Source organism: Leopardus geoffroyi, chromosome X (genome assembly GCF_018350155.1).
Source record: "Leopardus geoffroyi isolate Oge1 chromosome X, O.geoffroyi_Oge1_pat1.0, whole genome shotgun sequence".
Taxonomy (NCBI): domain Eukaryota; kingdom Metazoa; phylum Chordata; class Mammalia; order Carnivora; family Felidae; genus Leopardus; species Leopardus geoffroyi.
This window is the reverse complement of record NC_059343.1, coordinates 48975511-48999776: the sequence shown is the minus strand read 5'-3', so window position 1 is coordinate 48999776 and position 24266 is coordinate 48975511. Positions and strand designations below refer to the sequence as shown.

Below are 24266 nucleotides of genomic sequence, written 5' to 3'. Positions count from 1 at the left end.
GTGCCCTCGAGTTTGACACATCCCTACCAGGTCTGCTTTACTTACTATTTTTTTAATGTGCACCCTTTTTTCTAGTGAACAAGAGCATGTTATAGGTTGGTGTATTGTGCTTAGCTCCAAAAGCCTGGTTTAATTTCACTCGGTTTAAACTGCCTTTCTGTTTTTCAATACTCAACAAAACCTGTGGCGCTGTGGTAATAAGGGAAGGAGTGGTGTCTCAGCTGCTTAATTTTAACATAAATGTTATTATTTACCAGTTAGAAAGAGCCACAGGTTCTCAGTGGGGTAATGCCTATTCAGAAGACACCAGACTTAGTGTTTTCCTAGTTTGGCTTTATAAAAGCCACATGTGAGTAAGAATAAGACATAAGAGTAAAATCCACTAATGAAGCTTGGGCCCATGTGTATAAATGGATCAGTCTTTGTTTCAAGACTTTCTTTCCTCCGATCTCTCAGACTTGTGTGTGTGTGTGTGTGTGTGTGTGTGTGTGTGTATGTATGTTGGGGATGGAGTGGAGGTGGGCAGACCTGTATGGATTCTGCGGTGGGCTTTCAGGTGGGAGCTTTTGGTGTACACTTTGTTGCATCCTGCAAAGTCACATTGGTGAATCCGTCTTCTCTTCAAATCAAGAGACTCTTCTCCCTGCATTTGGGTCATTGCTGATGGTCTGAGCAAAGAAAGAGAGATAGGACCAAAGAATGATTTTAACGTGGAAGCTAAATAAATGGACTTACATAGAGTGGGATCACCTCATACATGCATTTAACTTATGCAACTTTAACAGTAAGTCTTCGAGAGAATAAATAATTGAAATAGTTCAAGCAATTCCCTCAACTAGGCCATTCTTTGCAGTAAGTGCAGGTCCCGAGAGGTAGTAATGTTTCCTTGGGTGTTTTCTGTTCTAGTTGTGAGCATTTCACTCTAACAAGTCTCATGTTTGTGTTTACATAAATGTATTTTTTCATACAACATGGTTGTTAAAACACAAAACAATGCCTTATTGGTTCTAACATTGGAAGACAAGAGTGCTTTAATCTTAAAGAGAGAAACATTATTCAACTGTACTTTAGAGGAAATTTGAAAATTTTTCAAGGACAAAATTGATGAAGTAGACAATTAGGACACAACCCTTCCATAACATGCATGTCCATGCACATGTGTGCACACAAACTAACACCTTTGCTGGGAAGGCAATTAACCTACATTTTGTTATCATTAAATGTTTGCCATTGTGTATGAGAATTTGTTCCACTTCTATCACAAACACACACATATATAGACAGGCCTGAAGTAAATACAAAAGTACTCACTCTTGCTGTAGTCCCTGAACACCCTGTAAAGCTGAGGATCCACTCTTAATCTCACTCTCCTCACTGTCACTTGGGCTCTCCAGTGAAGACATGGAGGTGGGGTCAACTTTCACTAAAAGCAAAGAAAAAGACCAGTGTGAGCTACAAATATATGTGCCTCTGATATCATTTTCAGGATTCCCACTTTAGCCCACAATGAGAAGTAGCAACAAGATAGGGAAGTAAAGAAAAATAAAGATGAAAGAAGTGTATGTATATGGAAGGAACAGAAGAACTTAAAAAAATTCTAGCATAGCTAAAATTCCTTTGAGGGAAAGGTAATAAAGAGCATTCTAGTACCACTGGAATGAGCTTCTCTAGGATAGTAAGTTAATGGAATAGGGTCTGGGTATGATTTAACTTTCTATCTCCATTCCCCAGGACAAAATGTCTCCTGAAAAGTCAGGATTAATGTATGTTTGTTGAATTGAACTTTCTGAATAGTTATCTGGCTGTCCTAAGGTAAATGCCTAGGTTCACCTCAGAGATAAGAACTCCTTTGGGTTTTGTGCCCCTAAATGGAAACAAGTCAATAAGATGAAATGCATAACTAGTACTTAGCTTGATACATGTTGGCATCCTTCCCTTCCACCTTTGTCAAGAGAAGCCCTCGAGTATCGTTTATTATCAACCACTGATATTTTTCATACCTAACAAAACTCAATCAAATGGTCACCAGTCTCCTAGATCTAGTCAAAGTTTCAAAATTTCTATATAGAAGAAACTTAAGGGTGGCAATAAAGTTGGTGGGGTGGAATTTTGGCTAGTGCAGTTGCCTCTATACACTAATTGTGTATCATTCACTAAAAAGTTTTAATCATACGTCTCAGTATGTATGTGTGTCTTTGCATGTGTGTGTGTGCACATATGTAATAAATGTAGTAGCAGACTAAAATTCTGTATACATTATGAAAAATCAAACTAAAATGTAAAGAGTGAGAAAATACAAATAGAAATGTTGATACTTATTCTTGTGTTCCAATTGTTTTGTTTACATTCCTCACTCCCCCACCTCCAAACCAAGGTGTAAGAATACCATTTTGGAGACTACTAGGCTAATGGTTTTAGCTTAAAATTACATTGAAACTTTTAAAACCTATTTTTCTTATTTAGAGTGGCTCTGATGGACTCATGGATATTATGGGTGTAATTGAAAGACCCATCATATCATTGCTTGGTGCTATCACTGCCTTGATTTCAGCAAATTCTCACTAGGGATTTTATTTTCTCATTTCCCCTTTTGTTTGTATCTCTTTCCCCATAGGAGAACTGATACCAAAATTTTAATTAGTCCCCTCAGAGGAATCTCAAAAACAAGACTGTTATAAACACTTACCATTACAACAATTAGCCACTAGTAAGTAGTGATGACATTTTAAATCAGAAAAACACAACTGCAGAGTCTCAGCAACTTGATGCTTAGTATGTTGTTTTCCAGTCTCCTACATTTGGTGATGGAATGATTACAAGGCATTGAATTTCAAAGATAGAAAACCCTTAGAAAGTTTTTTCCTATAATGATCTAAGATCTGATTTTTAGTCATTTCCACCCACATATCTCGCTTTTGGTTTTTTAATTCATGCTAAACATTTATCAACTCCTCCTTTGACATGTGTTTGAAACCTCTCACCATCCTAACTCTCTCTTCTGATTATACTCCAACTTCCCAATGTCCTTCCTAAGGCACAATATTGAAAACTGATTATAATTCTAGAGCTGTGGTGAAGCTAAATATTTTGAACCACTCAGGGGCTAAAATTTTCTTTGATCACTTCCAATTACAAACTAAAATAGATACATCTACAGAGATGAGAACTGGCTAGGAAATAGTGGTGAAAGAAGGACTTAATTTACTCCTTTCTGAATTCTGAACTTATTTTTTAAATTAAATAAAAAGGGAAGATTGCAGCATGTGAACTCTCTCCTATACAGGTTTTCAAGTTTGTTCATCAAAGTATTTGTTGCAAGACAACTACTATCTACCACCGGGTTGGGTTCTCTAGAGATGCACAAAGGGAAATAATATCGTTTCCTTCTCGAGGAATTTGCAATTTAGTTGAGAAGAATGCCCATACGCTTGTGACACAGGCAAATGAGAAAGTAAAATGGAGGATGATAGATGCCAAATGAAGGAGAGCACCGGGAAGATGTTAATGTTTCAAAGAAGACTATTTTCCTGTTAGGGAAGAGAATAGTTATGGTATTGGGAGACGCAGGTGCTAAACCTGGCTAGAAATGTAGCACTAGAAATGTTCTTAACTTTTCCACAAAAGCATTCCTAATGGCATAGACAAATAAATGCACTTTGCTAGAAAATCCGAGTGTGTTCCTTAATAAGTTAAAACTATTTTTGACATTTGTGTCTTATGATAAAAGGTCATTAAATTTGTACATTTTCTCTTTAATAAAATTTTTAAAATATGAAATGTGATTAAATTACTTGTTATCAAATAACATACAGAATACAGAAAGATACACAGTATTTTACTCAAAAATATGCATACCCCAGGGGTGCCTGGGTGGCTCAGTTGGTTGAGCATCCAACTTGGGCTTAGGTCATGATCTCACAGTTTGAGAGTCCAAGCCCCACATCAGGGTCATTGTTGTGAGTGTGGAGCCCCATTCAGATCTTCTAGCCCCCTCTTTCTGCCCCCTCCCACTAATTCTCTCTCAAAAATAATAAATAAAAACTTAAAAATATATATGCATACCCCAATTTTAGAATCATGGATGAAACAAGAGAGTATTTGTACTATATTAAGCACTAAAGAAACATGATAAAAACAGTGTTTACAAATAATTATTCTTGAAGCTGTGTGCAAGAATAATTGGAAGGGATGAAATTAAATAAAAGATAGAATAATTCTAAAAGAATAAATGGAGGAAGGTGAGGCCCAGGAAAGGGGGACACTGATGCTTACCTGATCCAGCATTTTTGCCATCTCCTCCAATGAGTGGGACTGTAATGGCTGCAGGGCCCCCATCAGCAGGCAAAGTAGTATACACCATGGGAAGTGACTGTACCACTACTGGGATGGTCTTTAGGCCACCCAACTTATTTGGCAGTCTGACTGAGGGGATGGTGTGAATCACATGAAAGATCTGCTGGCCACCAGTTCCTTGAGAGGAGGCCAGGATAGACCTTGGAGTCAGAACAGTAGGGATATTTGCTGAAGTGCCTGTGTCAGACGTTGAAGTGGACACTACAAGTGTCTGGAGAGCAGGCTTTGGCTTGGGAGTGAATATTGGAGGTTGTAGCATGCTGGCAGGCTGGAGATGAGCCTTGGGCTTGTGAAAAGAGAGGTCAACTGGTTCCACCTGGGGCAGGTTGAAATCATTAGCCAGAAGTTCTTCTGGGGGCTCAATCTTGATGTCACTAAATAGTGCTGGGTTCTCCATGGGACTGGCATCTGGGAATGGTGGAGATGTCATATTCCCTCTATCTTCTGTCTTAAGAGGATCTCTGATATGAACAGAGCCAGTGACCTAGAATAAATAAATAAATAAATGAAAGGTGCAAAATATTCATTACCCTGAAAAGTCATGTGAAGAATGAAATCAAGAAATCTATATTTTCTTCTCATAGACACAATATATAGGGAGTTGAGAGAAATGAGGCAGGAGTATGAGGAAAAAGGAAAGGAAACTTTACTAAACACTAGTACCAGGCACTGTATCAGGCAACTGATACAAATTATTTCATTTAATCTTCATAATAACCCTGAAAGATTACTTAAAGTCAACATTTTCTGAATATCAACCATAAGTACTGTGCTAAGCTCAGTGACAACAAATGTGAGTAAGGGTCTAGCCACAAAGTGTATACTAACATACTAACTATAATGATAGAGTAATGTGAATAGCTTATAAGTCATACCATAAGTGATGCAGCAGATATACATTCAAGGCATCTAAGAAAAAGTAAAGGGAAAAATTCATTCTAGGCAAGATGAGAAAAGGCTTCAAGGAGGAAGAGCTATGATATATGGATCTTAGAGAATTAATAAGAATTATCTAGGCAGAAAATGAGTAAGAGAGATTTTTTGTCTATAGAGATATAACAAGAGACAATATTCTTAGGGAATAATGAAGCAGTATTGTCAATTGTATTATATGCAAAGCCAAAATGTGAAACTTCTACATTAAAAAAATATGAATTAAATGGTCACTTTATAGGTAATACATATTTGTAAAAACCCATAAAACCTCAATCTAATTTAAAACTTCCTAAAAATTCTATTAATGTAAATGTGAATGATATTTTGAACTGTGTCTGCCATTGCTAAGCAACACCCTGGTTTTTGAAGATGGCCTTGGAGATAGTGGTGCTACTTTATCCAGTTAACAAAATAAGACCTCATTCTCTCTCACAATTGGATTTGGTTTATAGGGGTTTTGAATTATGATAGGTGTTCAATAATTCATCCTTTACACAGAATAAAACTATCCTTTTTTTTTACATTTGGAATATGATGGAAGGTTGAATTCAAAGAAAGGCTGGGTGATACAGTATAATTCTTTCAAAGAGGGGAGTTACAAGTGCACAGCTATTTTGGTGGTAATTAACTAGCTCTCAATGAAGGATAGATTGAAGGAAGAATAAGACTGCATTCAAAGGGACCATAAAGAAAGCAACAGGAATAATAATGGTGACATTTATGAAATGATTGTAAAAATTTGAATATTGGCTGGATTTTGGATGATATTAAAGAATTATTGTTAATGTTTATAGGTTTGATATAGGTTGTTGGAAGATGACAGTGGAGTAGGAGGACCCTAGGCTCTCCTCATCCCATGAATACAACTAAAATACTATCAAATCATCCTAAACACTCCAGAAATTGACCTGAAGACTGGCAGAACAAACTCCACAACTAAAGGTACAGAAGAGGCCACATTGAAGAAGGGAGGAAGGGTGGAGACATGTTTTAAGACAGAAACAGATTGTGGATGCTGCAGTGGGGAGGGAGCCACAGTCACACAGGAGAGCAAGAGACAGACTAACATAGGGGGAGCTTAAAGCCTGGAGTTTTAAAGTCAGTTGGCTTGGCTGGGATGCAGCCCAGATGGCAATGTACTGCTCTTAGAGAGAAAGCAAGCAAACAACCCAAGAACATACAGCAAGGAACCAGTGATTTGAAGAGCACCTGAGTATATAGAATGGGGAGGTTATTTGCTCATTTCAGAGTACATCCCACAGAGGCAGCATCTATGGAGAGACATTCTTGCAACAAAGAAATTGGGTGGAGCCATTTCCTACCCATGCTTCTCGGCATGAGCACAGGGCTACCAGTAGGAACAAGCCCAGCACCAATGCTCACTAACTTGTTTACACCAAGCCCCCCTCTCTGTGTTCCAGAAAACACCACCTCCCAGTATTTTCTGCCTCAGTCCCAGCACTGTATGCCCCCTTTTCAAGTGCACATGGAATATTATCCATAATAGAACTCTAAGTCACAAAACAAGCTTCAACAAGTCCAAGGATCAATGAAGTCATACCATGCAACTTTTCTGACCACAATGCTATTAAAATAGAATAAAACTACAAGAAAAATCTGAAAGAACACCAATACATGGAGATCAAATAACATGCCACTAAACAATAAATATGTCAACCATGAAATCAAAGAAAAAAATGAAAACGTACATGAAAATGAAAAACAGAACAGTCCAAAGCCTTTGGGATACAGCAAATCGGTTCTAAGAGAGAAGTTTATAGCAATACAGGCTTACCTAAAGAAATAAGAAAAATATCAAATCAACAACCTAACCTTTCACATAAAGAAACTAGAAAAAATGAAAAAAAAAAAAAACCTAAACCAGGATAAAGGAGGAAATAATAAAGACTAAAGCAGAAATAAATGACATGGAAAACAGAACAGCTCAATGAAACAGGAGATGGATATTGGAAAAAAATCAATAAAGTTGAATCCCTAGCCAGACTTATCAAGAAAAAATAGAAAACTCAAATAAATAAAATCAAAACTGATGGAGAAATAACAAATAACACCACAGAAATATAAGCCATTATAAGAGAATATTATGAAAAATTGTATGCCAACAAATTGGACAACCTGGAGAAATGTATAAATTCCTAGAAACATATAAATTATCAAGACAGAAACAGGAAGAAACAGAAATTTGAACAGACCAATAGCCAGCAAAGAAATTCAACTAGTGTTCAAAAAACTCCCAAGAAACAAAAGTCCAGGAACAAATGGCTTCACAGGTGAATTCTACCAAACATTTAAAGAGTTAATACATATTCTTCTCAAAATATTCCAAAAAATAGAAGAGGATGGAAAGCTTCCAAATTCATTCTATGAAGTCAGCATTACCCTGATACCAAAACTAGATAAATATACCACTAAAAAAGAGAACTATATGCCAATATCCCTGATGAAAATAGATGCAAAAATCCTGAACAAAATACTAGCAAACTGAATTCAAGAATGCATTAAAAAAATCATTAACCACAATCAAGTGGAATTTATTTCTGTGTTGCAAGTGTGGTTCAGTATTTACAAATCAATAAATGTGATATATAAAAGAAAGGATAAGAACCATATGATCATTTCAATAGATGAATAAAAGCACTTACAAAGTACAATATACATTCATGATAAAAACCCTCAACAAAGTAGGTTTAGAGGGAACATACCTCAACATAACAAAGGCCATATATGAAGAACCCACAGCAAGCATCATCATCAATGGGGAAAAACTGAGAGATTGTCCCCTCAGGTCAGGAACAAGACAAGGATGTCCACTGTCACCACTTCTATTCAACATAATATTGAAAGTTCTAGCCACAACAATCAGACGACAAAAATAAATAAAAGGCATCCAAATCATTAAGGAAGATGTAAAACTTTTACAGATGACATGATACTATACACAGAAAACTCTGAAGACTCCACCAAAAGTTTTGCTAGAACTGATAAACAAATTCAGCAAGCTCACAGGGTACAAAATAAATGTAGAGAAATCTGTTGCAATTTTATACACCAATACTGAAGCAGCATAAAGAGAAATTAAGAAAACAATGCCATATACAATGGCACTAACAGTAAAAAGATACCTAGGAATAAACCTAACCAAAGAGGGAAAAGACATGTACTCTGAAAAAAAAAAAAAAACTGATGAAAGTAATTGAAGATGACACAAAGAAATGGAAAAACATTCCATGTTCATGGATTGGAAGAACAAATATTGTTAAAATGTCTTTACTACCCAAATCTATCTACACATTTAATGGAATCCCTACCAAAATACCACCAGCATTTTTCACTCAGCTAAAGCAAACAATCCTAAAATTTATATGGAAGCACAAACGACCCCGAATAGCCAAAGTAACCTTAAAAAATAAAAGCAAGGCTGAAGACATCACAATTCCAGACTTCAAGTTATGTTACAAAGCTGTAGTCATCAAAACAATATGGTAATGACACAAAAATAGACACATAGATCAATAGAACAATACAGAAACCCAGAAATGAACCCACAACTATATGGTCAATTAATGTGGACAAAGCAGAAAAGCATATCCAATGGGAAAAAGCAGTCTCTTTAACAAAGGGGTGTTGGGAAAACTGAACAGCAGCATGCAAAAGAATGAAAGTGGACCACTTTCTTATACCATACAAGGAATTAATACAAACTGGATTAAAGACATACATGTGAGACCTAAAACCAAAAAATACTATAGAAGAACACAGGCAGTAACTTCTTTGACATAGGCCATAGAATCTTCTTTCTAGATATATCTCCTGAGAAAAGGGAAGCAAAAGAAAAATAAGCTTTTAGAACTAAATCAAAATGAAAAGCTTCTGAACAGCAAGGAAAATATTCAACCAAACTAAAAGGCAAACTATGGAATGGAAGAAGGTATTTGCAGATGACATATCCGATAAAGAGTTAATATCCAAAATATAGAAATAATTTATAAAAACTCAACACCCAAAGAACAAATAATCCAAATGAAAACTGGGCAGAAGGCATGAACAGAAATTTCTCCAAAGAAGACATCCAGACAGCCAACAGACACATGCAAATATGCTCAACATCACTTACCATCAGGGAAATGGAAATTACAACTGTAATGAGATATCACCTCACACCTGTCAGAATGGCTAAAATCAACAACACAAGAAACTAACAGTTGTCGGTGAAGATGTGACAAAAAAGGAACACTTGTGCACTGTTGAAAAGAATGCAAACTGATGCAGCCACTGTGGAAAACATTGTGGAGGTTACTAAAAAAATTAAAAATAGAACTACCCTATAATCTAACAATCGCAATACTGGGTATTTACCCAAGGAATACAAAGACATTAATTTAAAGGGATGCATGCATCCTGATGCATATAGCAATATTATTTACAATAGCCAAATTGTGGAAGCAGCCCAAGTATCCATTGACGGATGAATGGATAAAGAAGAGGTGTTATATATATATATATATATATATATATATATATATATATATATATATATATATATATTTCAGCCATAAAAAAAGAATGAATGAAATATTCCTATTTGTATCAATATGGAAGGAGCTAGAAAGTTTAATCCTAAGTGAAATAAGTCAGAGAAAGACAAATACCACATGATTTCACTGATATGTGGAACTAAAGAAACACAACAAGCAAAGAGAAAAAAAAGAGAATGAGACAAATCAAGAAACAGACTCTTAATTATAGAGAACAAACTTATGGTTACAAGAAGGGATGGTGTGGGGGATGGGTTAAATAGGTGATGGGAATTAAGGAGTGCACTTGTCATGATGAGCACAGGGTGTTGGTAAGGAATTGTTGAATCACTATATTGTATGTTGTACTAAAACTAATAAAACGCTGTATGTTAAAAATTAATAAGGAAATAAATAAAAATGAAAGCACATATCTTTAAAAAGGGGTTTGGTAAAACATTACCGTTATGATTTTTAAAAATTTAGGTGAGAGTTAATAAAGGTCTGAACTCAGAAAATAGAGGGGTAAGTACAGGAAGTGTTCTCTGAGTTTGACTTTATTCAAAAAACCCTCAGAGCATGCTGGGAGTGAGTATAGGCATCAAGAGATATCCATACTTTATCTACAGAATCTACCCAGCCTCCCATCTGTGTTTTCCCTCTACTGTGCTGTGATACTCTTGGTTTCCTGATTTATAAGCCCAGACCCCAACTGAGGCCTTGTCTGTGGTCCAAGTATTGTTTCCAACTACTCCTGTAAGTCCTAACTTCTGTGATTTCCCCCATCATTTAACATACTTTTAAATCTATTTTTATTTCAGTATAGTCGACCCACAATATTACATTAGTTTCAGGTGTATAACATAATGATTAAACATTTCTATAAATTATCCTATGCTCAGTGCAAGTGTAGCTACCATCTGTCACTAAGACACTATTATAATAACATTGACAACATTCCCTATGCTATACATTTTAATCCCATGACAAAAGCCTGTATCTCCCATTCCCTTTCATCCATTTTGCCCATTTTCCCATTCCTCTCCTCTGGCAACTATCAGTTTGTTTTCTGTATTTATTGTTCCACATACATGTGTAATGTGATCTATCCCTCATAGGTGGATTCATTTCATCCAGATAAGGAAGGCAGTAGAATCTTACTGGGGTGGGGGGGGGGATAAGGGATGGAAATTGTAAAGAATGACTGTATTGAATTTAAAACTTCCTTATCCTCTGAATCTTTCAAATCTACTTGAGCTCCTATTTTTATCTACATTTCCCACTTGTCACTTAACCTGACAATCTCTCTTCCCAGATTAAAAGGCAGAACCCCAGGAATCTCTAAGGAACAGTAGGATAGCTGTTACTCAATCCACAGTTATTCATTTTATTGAAAAATACATTATTCAGGAAAATCCAAAATGGAAACTGACCAATAAGAATAAAGAAACTAAAGAACATATAGACTATTCTTTTTTTAAAATGTTTTTGAGCATAGTCGACATAAAATGTTACATTAGTTTTAAGTGTACAACATAGTGATTCAACAAGTTTATGCTATGCTCACCACAAGTATACCTATGATGTGTCACCATACAACACTATCCCAATATCATTGACTATATTCCTTATCTTGTGCCTTTTATTCCTATGAATTACTTATTTCATAATTAGAAGCCTGTATCTCCCACTCCCCTTCATCAATTTTGCCCATCCCTTACCCCACTCACCTCTGGAATCCATCAGTTTGCTCTCTGTATTTACAGGTCTGATTCTGCTTTTTTTTTTTTTTAATTTTTTTTTCAACGTTTATTTATTTTTGGGGCAGAGAGAGACAGAGCATGAACGGGGGAGGGGCAGAGAGAGAGGGAGACACAGAATCGGAAACAGGCTCCAGGCTCTGAGCCATCAGCCCAGAGCCTGACGCGGGGCTCGAACTCACGGACCGCGAGATCCTGACCTGGCTGAAGTCGGACGCTTAACCGACTGCGCCACCCAGGCGCCCCTCTGATTCTGCTTTTTATTCATTTGTTTATTCGGTTTATTTTAGATTCCACATATGAGTGAAATACAATATTTTTTTTTCTCACTCTGAGTTATTACACTTGGCATCACACCCTCTAGGTTCATCCATGTTGTCGCAAATGGCAAGGCTTCATCCTTTTTCTGTGGATGCATAATATTCCTCTGTGTGTGTGTGTGTGTACCACATCTTCTATTTTTTATTTATTTTTATTTTTTTATTATGAAATTTATTATCAAATTGGTTTCCATACAAAACCCAGTGCTCATCCCAACAGGTGCCCTCAATACCCATCACCCACCCACCCCTCCCTCCCACCCCCCCATAAACCCTCAGTTTGTTCTCAGTTTTTAGGAGTCTCTTATGTTTTGGCTCCCTGCCTCCCTAACCATTTTTTTCTTCCCCTCCCCCATGGTCTTCTCTTAAGTTTCTCAGGATCCACATAGGAGTGAAAACATATAGAATCTGCCCTTCTCTGTATGACTTATTTCACTTAGCATAACACTCTCCAGTTCCATCCATGTTGCTACAAAAGGCCATATTTTAGTCTTTCTCATTGCCACGTAAAATTCCATTTTGTATATAAACCAAAATTTCTTTATCCATTCATCAGTTGATGGACATTTAGGCTTTTTCCATAATGTAGCTATTGTTGAGAGTCCTGCTATAAACATTGGGGTACAAGTGTCCCTATGCATCAGCACTCCTGTATCCCTTGGGTAAATTCCTAGTAGTGCTACTACTGGGCCATAGGGTAGGTCTATTTTTAATTTTCTGAGGAACATCCACACTGTTTTCCAGAGTGGCTGCACCAATTTGCATTCCCACCAACAGTGCAAGAGGGTTCCCATTTCTACACATCCTCTCCAGTATCTATAGTCTCCTGTTTTGTTAATTTTAGCCACTCTGACTGGCGTGAGGTGATACCTGAGTGTGGTTTTCATTTGTATTTCCCTGATGAGGAGGGACGTTGAGCATCTTTTCGTGTGCCTGTTGGCCATCTGGATGTCTTCTTTAGAGAAGTGTCGATTCGTGTTTTCTGCCCATTTCTTCACTGGATTATTTGTTTTTCGGGTGTGGAGTTTGGTGAGCTCTTTATAGATTTTGGATACTAGCCCTTTGTCCGATATGTCATTTGCAAATATCTTTTCCCATTCTCTTGGTTACCTTTTAGTTTTGTTGATTGTTTCTTTTGGAGTGCAGAATCTTTTTATCTTCATGAGGTCCCAATACTTCATTTTTGCTTTTAATTCCCTTGCCTTTGGGGATGTGTCAAATACGAAATTGTTGCAGCTGAGGGAAGAGAGGTTTTTCCCTGCTTTCTTCTCTAGGGTTTTGATGGTTTCCTGTCTTACATTTTGGTCCATTATCCATTTCGAGTTTGTTTTTGTGAATGGTGTAAGTAAGTGGTCTAGTTTCATCCTTCTGCATGTTGCTGTCCAGTTCTCCCAGCACCATTTGTTTAAGAGACTATCTTTTTCCCATTGGATATTCCTTCCTGCTTTGTCAAAGATTGGCTGGCCATAATTTTGTTGGTCTAGTTCTGGGGTTTCTATTCTATTCCATTGGTCTATGTGTCTGTTTTTGTGCCAATACCATGCTGTCTTGATGATGACAGCTTTGTAGTAGAGGCTAAAGTCTGGGATTGTGATGCCTCCTGCTTTGGTCTTCTTCTTCAAAATTCCTTTGGCTATTCGGGGTCTTTTGTGGTTCCATACAAATTTTAGGATTGCTTGTTCTAGCTTCGAGAAGAATGCTGGTGCAATTTTGATTGGGATTGCATTGAATGTGTAGATAGCTTTGGGTAGTATTGACATTTTGACAATATTTATTCTTCCAATCCATGAGCACGGAATATTTTTCCATTTCTTTATATCTTCTTCAATTTCCTTCATCAGCTTTCTATAGTTTTCAGCATACAGATCTTTAACATCTTTGGTCAGGTTTATTCCTAGGTATTTTATGCTTCTTGGTGCAATTGTGAAAGGGATCAGTTTCTTTATTTGTCTTTCTGTTGCTTCATTATTAGTGTATAAGGATGCAATTGATTTCTGTGCATTGATTTTGTATCCTGAGACTTTGATGAATTCATGTATCAGTTCAAGCAGACTTTTGGTGGAGTCTATCGGATTTTCCATGTATAATATCATGTCATCTGCAAAAAGTGAAAGCTTGACTTCATCTTTGCAAATTTTGATGACTTTGATGTCCTTTTGTTGTCTGATTGCTGATGCTAGAACTTCCAACACTATGTGAATCAACAGCGGTGAGAATGGGCATCCCTGTCGTGTTCCTGATCTCAGGGAAAAAGCTCTCGGCTTTTCCCCATTGAGGATGATATTATCTGTTGTCTTTTCATAAATGGCTTTAATGATGTTTAACTATGTTCCTTCTATCAAGACTTTCTCGAGGGTTTTAATTAAGAAAGGATGCTGAATTTTGTCAAATGCTTTTCTGAATCGATTGACAGGATCATATGGTTCTTATCTTTTCTTTTATTAATATGATGTATCACATTGATTGATTTGTGAATGTTGAACCGGCCCTGCATCCCCGGAATGAATCCCACTTGATCATGGTGAGTAATGCTTTTTATATGCTGTTGAAATCGATTTGCTAGTATCTTACTGAGAATTTTTGCATCCATATTCATCAGGGATATTGGCCTGCAGGTCTCTTTTTTTACTGGTTCTCTGTCTGGTTTAGGAATCAAAGTAATGCTGGCCTCATAGAATGAGTCTGGAAGTTTTCCTTTCCTTTCTATTTTTTGGAATAGCTTGAGAAGGATAGGTATTATCTCTGCTTTAAGTGTCTGGTAGAATTCCCCTGGGTAGCCATCTGGTCCTGGACTCTTACTTGGTGGGAGATTTTTGATAAGTGATTCAATTTCTTCGCTGGTTATGGGTCTGCTCAAGCTTTCTCTTTCTTCCTGTTTGAGTTTTGGAAGTTTGTTGGTGTTTAGGAATTTGTGCATTTCTTCCAGGTTGTCCAGTTTGTTGGCATATATTTTTTCATAGTATTCCCTGATAATTGCTTGTATTTCTGAGGGATTGGTTGTAATAATTCCATTTTCATTCATGATTTTATCTATTTGGGTGCTCTTCCTTTTCTTTTTGAGAAGCCTGGCTAGAGGTTTATCAATTTTGTTTATTTTTTCAAAAAACCAACTCTTGGTTTCGTTGATCTGCTCTACAGTTTTTTTTTTTTTTTTAGATTCTATATTGTTTATTTCTGTTCTGTTCTTTATTATTTCTCTTCTTCTGCTGGATTTGGGGTGCCTTTGCTGTTCTGCTTCTATTTCCCTTAGGTGTGCTGTTAGATTTTGTATTTGGGATTTTTCTTGTTTTTTGAGATTGGCCTGGATTACAATGTATTTTCCTCTCAGGAATGGCTTCGCTGCATCCCAAAGCATTTGGATTGTTGTATTTTCATTTTCATTTGTTTCCATATATATTTTAAATTTCTTCTCTAATTGCCTGGTTGACCCATTCATTCTTTAGTAGGGTGTTCTTTAACCTCCATGGTTGTGGAGGTTTTCCAGCCTTTTTCTTGTGGTTGATTTCAAGCTTCATCACTTTGTGGTCTGAAAGTATGCATGGTATGATCTCAATTCTTGTATATTTATGAAGGGCTGGTTTGTGACCCAGTATGTGATCTATCATGGAGAGTGTTCCATGTGCACTCGAGAAGAAAGTATATTCTGTTGCTTTGGGATGCAGAGTTCTAAATATATCTATCATGCCCATCTGATCCAGTGTATCATTCAGGGCCCTTGTTTCTTTATTGATCCTGTGTCTAGATGATCTATCCAATGTTGTGAGTATTAAAGTACCCTGCAATTACCACATTCTTCTCAATAAAGTTGCTTATGTTTGTGAGTAATTGTTTTATATATTTGGGGGCTCCCATATTCAGCATATAGACATTTATAATTGTTAGCTCTTCCTGATGGATAGACCCTGTAATGATTATATAATGCCCTTCTTCATCTCTTGTTACAGCCTTTAATATAAAGTCTAGTTTGTCTGATATAAGTGTGGCTACTCCAGGTTTCTTTCGACTTCCAGTAGCATGATAGTTCTCCATCCCCTCACTTTCAATCTGAAGGTGTCCTCAGGTCTAAAATGAGTCTCTTGTAGACAGCAAATAGATGGGTCTTGTTTTTTTATCCATTCTGATACCCTATGTCTTTTGTTTTTTTGGTTGGAGGATTTAGTCCATTTACATTCAGTGTTATTATTGAAAGATATGGGTTTAGAGTCATTGTGATGTCTGTAGGTTTCATGCTTGCAGTGATGTCTCTCGTACTTTGTCTCACAGGATTCCCCCTTAGGATCTCTTGTAGGGCTGGTTTAGTGGTGACAAATTCCTTCGGTGTTTGTTTGTTTGGGAAGACCTTTACCTCTCCTTCTATTGTAAATGACAGACTTGCTATATAAAGGATTCTCGGCTGCATATTTTTTTTCTGTTCATCACATTGAAGATTTCCTGCCATTCCTTTCTGGCCTGCCAACTTTCAGTAGACAGATCCGTCACGAGTCTCATTGGTTTGCCTTTATATGTTAGAGCATGTTTATCCCTAGCTGCTTTCAGAATTCTCTCTTTATCCTTGTATTTTGCCAGTTTCACTATGATATGTCATGCAGAAGATCAGTTCATGTTACATCTGAAGGGAGTTCTCTCTGCCTCTTTGATTTTAGTGCCATTTTCCTTCCCCAGTTCAGGGAAGTTCTCAGCTATGATTTCTTCAAGTACACCTTCAGTACCTTTCCCTCTGTCTTCCTCCCCTGGAATCCCAATTATGCGTACATTATTTCGCTTAATTATGTCACTTAGTTCTCTAAGTCTCCCCCTCATACTCCTGGATTTTTTTTATCTCTCTCTTTCTCAGCTTCTTCTTTTTCCATAATTTTATCTTCTAGTTCACCTATTCTCTCCTCTGCCTCTTCAATCCGAGCTGTGGTCGGCTCCATTTTATTTTGCAGTTCATTTATAGCTTTTTTTTTAGCTCCTCCTGACTGTTTCTTAGTCCCTTGATCTCTGTAGTAATAGGTTCTCTGCTGTCCTCTATACTTTTTTCAAGCCCAGCGATTAATTTTATGACTATTATTTTAAATTCATTTTCTGATATATTGCTGAAATCGTTTTTGATCAGTTCGTTTTTGATCAATTCGCTACTTCCTGGAGTTTCTTTTGAGGAGAATTCCTCCGTTTTGTCATTTTAGATAGTCCCTGGAGTGCAGAGAACTGCAGGGCTCTTCCTCTGTGCTGTCTGGAGTAACTTGTTTTGGTAGGCGTGTTGCAGTCAGACCTGACGTCTGCCCCCAGCCCACCACTGAGGCCACAGTAAGACTGGTGTGTACCTTATCTTCCCCTCTCCCAGGGGCAGGACTCACTGTGGGGTGGTGTGCCCTCTGTATGGGCTACTTGAACACTGCCAGTCTTGTGGTACTGCTTTGATGGGATCTTCAGAATCTACCCCACGCAGGAGCCAAGGAAATTATCCTAAAACACAAATCCAGCCATGATATTGCTTGAAGGCTTTCAATAGTTCTCCTACGATTCCTCTTCCGAAAGAAGGTCTGTAGATTCCATGTAGACAGATGTCTGAGACGCGAGCAGTGAGGCAGCGTTTCTCTGATGTGCCTCCTGAGGTCCTGGAAGGTCAGGTGTCTTGCTCAAAGCTGGCTTCCAAGGATGCTGCACTCTTCTCACTCCCCAAGGGGTGTAGAGACACTTTTGAGATCTAGAATGATCACTGCACTTGGCTGCCTGAGCCGGGGGAGAGCTCAGAGTCAGGAAGTAACTTCCCCCCGTGGAGATGTGAGGGGTGCCATGGTGGGAGGCATGGGGAGGGCCGTATACCACATCTTCTAACCCTTTCATTTATGAATGGACACTCAGGTTGCTTTCATATCATAGAGAATAGTCTTGTCCTGATGAGATAAGATATTGCAAGGTCTTTTTTAACACCCATCATGAGTTGTGCTTCTGTAGACTAAGCCTGCCCTGTGATCTTCAGTTCTTAATAAAAATCATTTCCACAATAAAACTCCAATCATTACTCCTCTTCTGCCATCATTATAAGACTTTGAAGGTAATGTTGGAAGTCCAGGTGTTTGGGTTTTCCTGTTTTAACAGTAACTTCCTCACAGCATATCATTATGTATTTCCTTCTGTATATATCATTTTCAAGTGCACCTGGTATGCCTAAGTGAATCCAGTCTGTAGCAAGGATTTTCTGGTTTGCGATTGATTTATTCTGTAAGCAATCTTCCTCAAGAAAAACTATGTTCAAAAATAGGTCTAAAGGTTGAACTTACTTTTTCTTGCTTTGTAATGTGAAGGCATAATAGGACAAACATCTCATATCCACACATTACTATAGTGAATAATTTCTTTTTTTAAGTTTATTTATATATTTTGAAAGGGAGAGAGAGCATATGTGAGTGAGAGAAGGAAAGAGAGAATCTGTACTGACAGCATAGAGCCCAACATGGGGCTGGAACCCATGAACCCTAAGATCATGACCTGAGGTGAAATCAAGAGTCAGACACTCAATTGACTAAACCCCTATATTGAATAATTTCTGTGTGCACTGAGAATGCTCTTTTCTATATGGCCAAACACTTTTAATAATAATTCCAATATATAGTTTAATTTCTTCTATATTTTGAATATAACTACACCTATGGTTAAACAAACAAACAAACAAAAAAACACTATTGCCATACCTTCTTCTTGTACATGACATACCATACTTAAAGTTTCTAAAGAAACATAGTGTAAGGAGTAAGTGAATTTTCAGCCCTAGAGTTTTGGTGATTTTTAAAAATTCTCACTGACATGTCTCAAGATGGCTCCCCATTCCACAAAATGAATATAATTATCACAGTTTTAATAGTGCATCTGAGGATTAATTTAAAACTGTGCCATCAGATTTTTCTTTTTAAATAGCTTCTTTTCATATTCAACACTGTGATGGCTTCAGTTTTTAAGTGTTCTGTCATTAGTCACTATCATTTTTCAAAGAAAGAGAATAGCTACTGCACCCATTTGCTACTTTAAAACTTCAGACATCAGTTTTCTCAAATTTCTGAGTCTATGAAGAAGGTTGAGTATGAAAAAAAAAACACAGACATTTATGGGGCTAATTTAAAAAGAAGTTTAATTTCCACAGTCCTTCTCAAAGGTCCAGAATCTTAATCAGATTTTAAGTCATTTTGAGTTGACAAAAAAGAGTTATTTATTGATATATCATCAAAGATGATGGATAAAGGCACCCTCAATTCTAGAAAGAAATCCAGAAAAAAAGTAGTGAATTTCCAAATATTTATGCTCTTTAGAATTTGATGAAGATAGGTAGAAATGTCCTGGGAGGTCGAGGGTCGGGGGAATCAAGTGTTTAAAACAGCTCTGATTTACTACGTTATTTATTTTTAATTTAAAAAATTCCAAGCTTTTATTTAAATTCCAGTTTTTTAACATACAGTGTAATATTAGTTTCCGGTATAGAATTTAGTGATTCAACACTTCCATACAATACCCAGTGCACTCACAACAAGTACACTCCTTAATCCCCATCACCTATTTAACCCACCACTCCACCACCCCACCACCTCTGGTAACCATCGGTTTGTAATTAAGAGTCTGTTTCTTGGTTTGCCTCTCTTTTTTCCCCCTATGACCAATTGTTTTGTTTCTTACATTCCACATATGAGTGATATCATATGGTGCCTTTCTCTGACTCATTTCGCTTAGCATAATACCCTCTAGCTCCAGCCACATTATTTCAAATGGCAAGATTTCATTCTTTTTATGGCTGAGTAATATTTCAGTGTACATATATTTACCACTTGTTCTTTATTCATCCATCAGTCGATGGACACTTTGTGTGAAAAAAAAAAACAAACAAAACAAAACAGAATACCTAGGAGTAAAAATGCTGGGTAGATGCATGATACTTTTTCTATTTTGAAACAGTTTTCTTGAGGTGTAATTTACTGTCACAAATTCACACATTTAAATATAAAAAATAAATAAAATAGCCCTGATTTAGAGCTTAAAAGTGGGAAAGCAAGAATAGAAATAAAATGAAATAAAATACTCCAGACAGCACAACAGATGGAAAAGAGAGGAAAGAGTATTTTTATGGTAGTTAAGATAAAACCCAGGCTCCTAAACAGAAAGAGGAAAGCTGCTCATGTACACAGGTCCCTTCTAGCTTTAATCTATGTTTAAACTTATTTTTTCATGCCTGGGTACACAAGTATGTAAATACAGAAATATATGTGCACATTCATTGTTTAAGTCAAAGAGTCAGTTTAACTTTCTGAAACCTTAATCCTTCTCCAATAAGGATTTCAAGTGTATATGTATTAGAGGAAGGAGAAGTGGTTGGAGTTGGGTATTATTAACAGTTAGACCTAACCTAAACCTAGAGGGATTTCAAATTTTACATCATCACCATCTCAATAGTACCTGGAAATGTAACACTATGAGACAATAGAATTATTCATTTTTTACAAATGAATGAACAGTCCTAATAAGCAGTCCTAAAGGACTGAGAGAAAGTATCAAGCAGAGTAGCTGCATCCAAGCAAAATAAGGTTAGATATGTACATATTTATGTTGCTTGTATGTATGTATGTATGTATGTATGTATGTATATGTGTGGCTATATTAATTCATTAGGTATTTGATTAGTACCTAGCTTGAAAATATGGAAAAATTATTACCTGGCATGAAACTATAGAAAATTGATCCCAATTACGATTGCACCGAAAACCATAAGATACTTAGGAATAAACCAAACCAAAGAGGTAAAACAACAGTATGCTGAAAACTATAGGAAGCTTATGAAATAAATTGAAGAAGACACAAAGCAATGGAAAAACATTCCATATAGATGGATTTGAAGAACAAATATTGTTAAAATGTCAATACTACACAAAGCAATCTACACATTCAATGCAATCCCTATCAAAATAACACCAACGTTCTTCACAGAGTTAGAACAAACAAGTCTCAAACTTATATGGAATCAGTAAAGACCCTGAATGTTGAAAAAGAAAACCAAAGCTGGAGGCATCACAATTCTGGACTTGAAATTGTATCACAAAACTGTAATCATCAAGACAGTATGGTACTAGCACAAAAACAGACACATGGATCAATGGAACAGAATAGAAAACTCAGAAATAGACCCACAAATGTATGGCCGACTAATCTTCAACAAACAAGAAAGAGTATCCCATGAGTAAAAGACAGTATCTCCAGCAAATGGTGATGGGAAAACGACAGCTATATGCAGAAGAATGAACCTGGACCACTTTCTTACACAATACACAAAAATAAATTCAAAATGGATGCAAGACCTAAATGTGAGATAGGAAACCACTAAAATCCTATAGGAGGACACAGCCAGCAACCTCTCTGATCTCGGCAGCAGCAGCTTCTTACTAGACATGTCTCCACAGGCAAGGTAAATAAAAGCAAAAATTAATGATTGGGACCTCATCACGATAAAAAGCTACTGCACAGCGAAGGAAACAATCATTAAAACTAAAAGGCAACTGATAGAATGGGAGGAGATATTTGTAAATAACATATAAAATAAAGGGTCAGTATCCAAAATCTATGAAGAACTTATCAAACTCGCACCGAAATAGCAAATAATCCAGGGAAGCAATGGGCAGAATAGACATGAACAGACACTTTTCCAAAGAAGGCATCCAGATGGCTAGCAGACACATGAAAAGATGCTCAACATCATTCATAATCAGAGAAATACAAATCAAAACCCCAATTAGATGCCACTTCACACTTATCAGAATGCCTAAAATGAACAACTCAGGAAACAACAGATGTTGGTGAGGATGCAGAGAAAGGGGAACCCTTTTGCACTGTTGGTGGGAATGCAAAATGGTTCAGTCACTCTGGAAAACAGTATGGAGGTTCCTCAAAAAAAAAAAAAAAAGTACTGTTCTTCAATCCAGCAATTGCACTACTAGGTATTTATCCAAAGGATACAAAAATGCTGATTCAGAGGAGTACATGCACCCCAATGTTTAGAGCAGCACTATCAATAATAGCAAAATTATGGAAAGTACCCCAATGTGCCTCAACTGATGAATGGAGAAAGAAGAGATGATATATATATACCATGGAATATTACTCAGTGATCAAAAAGAATGAAATCTTGCCATTTGCAAAAACGTGGATTGAAATAGAGTATATTATGATAAATGAAATAAGTTTGAGAGAGGCAAATATCATATGCTTGCTATCACATGTGGAATTTAAGAAACACAAAAGATGAACACAGAAGAATGGAAGGAAAAAATAAGATAAAAAGAGAGATGGGGCAACCCATAAGAGACTCTTAAACACAGAGAACAAACTGAGGGGTGCTGGAGGGGAGATGGGTGGGAGGTTGGGCTAAATGGGTGCTGTGCATTACGTAGGGCACTTGTTGGGATAAGCACTGGGTGTTATATGTTAGTGGTGAATCACTATATTCTACTCCTGAAACCAATACTACACTGTATGTTAACTAACTTGAATTTAGGTAAATAGATTTAAAAAATAAAATTTAAAAATACAATTTGATGAAATACTTTTTCTTTCTCAAAGTTCTATAATTGTTTTGTGTACTGCATTACTTACTATATATTAGAAATATATGTAAATGTATAATACACTGTAGTGGGCTGAATGATGTTCCCCCCAAATATATGTCTACATCGTAATCCCTAGAACCCATGAATATTACCTTATTTGGAAAGAGTCTTTGCAGATATAGTTAAACTAAGGATCTTAAAAGAGATTATCCTGGATTATTTGAGTGAGCTCTAAATTCAATGACAATTGTCTTTAAATAGGTACACAGAGCAAAGACACACAGAGAGACACACAGGAGAAAGCAATGTGAAGATGTAGGTAGACACTGGAGTGCTGAGTCTGCAAGCCAAGGAACACCTGAATCCACCAAAAGATGGAAGAGACAAGAAGCAGATTATCCCCTAAAGCCTAGGAAAGGATCCTAGTGATGACACAATTGTTGACTTCTGGATTCTAGAACTATGAGAAAATACATTTATGTTATTTTAAGCCACACAACTGGTGGCAATTTTTTGCAGCAACCCTGGGAAACCAATACTCCACATCAAACCTGAATTCTCCAGATTGCTTAGGACAGAACCAGTATAGGTATTTATTTATTTGTCGCTGCACTAATCTTCTAAAGGTATGTAAATAATATCCATAATAAGGATATGGCAGAAATTGTATAAGTGGTACATACATAATTGAATTTTGGAAAACAAAAATATCACTGTAAAAATAAGACATATATAATCAGTTGATAATTAGGTGAGAACAGAGCCACACGAGTAACTGGTACAGATAATTTAGCATGCCAGGAATTCCAGTGCACTAGAGATTAGTAAGATTAATTATCAGTAAAAGCTTTATGGAAGAGATGGAAGTGAAATTTGGGCCCTAAGAAAAGTGTGGAATTTGGCTAATTAGACAGGCTAACTGAAGAACATTCAAGGCAGAAAGGTGTGAAAAAGGTGTCACTGAGGATCTTTTAGTAATATATGACCCAATTAAATAATATTATTAAAATATTGTTAATTACTTGGGTATAATATTGTTGATGTAGTTATGTAGGATAATGTCATTTTAGGTGATGCATGCTAAGTTATTTATGGGTGAAGTTTCTTGATGCAAATTACTTTGAAAGGGAAGAAATGAGAGAAAGGCGCGGGGAGTTAGAGGGATGGAGAGAGAGTGAGTGAAAGAGAGAGAGCATGCAATTATGTGAGAATACATGTGAAATGTTAATAAATATTAAATTGGATGATGGAGACATGTATGATACAATATGAACCCTAAAGTTGCTCATATACTTTGTCCAAGAAATCCTACTTCTAGGAAATAATCAGAAACTATAAACAAAGGATAGTGACAACCAAATATATTCATTATATGGTATGGTATGTAGGAATTCAAAGAAGGGGGAGCAGCATGTGTGTACTGAGCTAGACAGCCACCCACTAATCCTCTCTCATGACATAAAAAAATCATATAATGAGCCAAAACAGTAGGTGTCTGCCCACCTAAATGTTGCCAACATTGCAGTTTATAGAACAGAAGTTCTGAGACTTTTTTCCCTGGGATATGGCCAGTGTTCTGTGGTCATGTAACCACAAGCACCGTAGCTTTACTAAAAACAAGATATCTTGGAAACGGCAAGAAACAAAAAGTTCTCAGATCATCTACTATCCAGAATATTATATACATTGAACAAATTTCAAAGTTCCTCCAAATTCTGGAAAATTAGTATACTTTAACAATGCATGGAAAAAAATTTTTGGAATTGTACTGAGGTGTGCTAAGATTTCATAATAAAA

The 24266-nt window shown here is 36.6% G+C and overlaps 1 protein-coding gene across 1 annotated transcript in view; it reads right to left on the bottom strand.

Annotated features, from left to right (window-relative positions):
- KLF8 (Kruppel like factor 8) overlaps positions 1-24266 on the bottom strand; it is a 248359-nt gene that overhangs the window by 27793 nt on the left and 196300 nt on the right. The window contains exons 3-5 of the mRNA XM_045470936.1: positions 4273-4837; positions 1312-1423; positions 529-668 (exon numbers count right to left, since the gene is read on the bottom strand). Coding sequence (XP_045326892.1) covers positions 529-668; positions 1312-1423; positions 4273-4837 — 817 coding nt within the window. The remainder of the gene's footprint in view (positions 1-528; positions 669-1311; positions 1424-4272; positions 4838-24266) is intronic.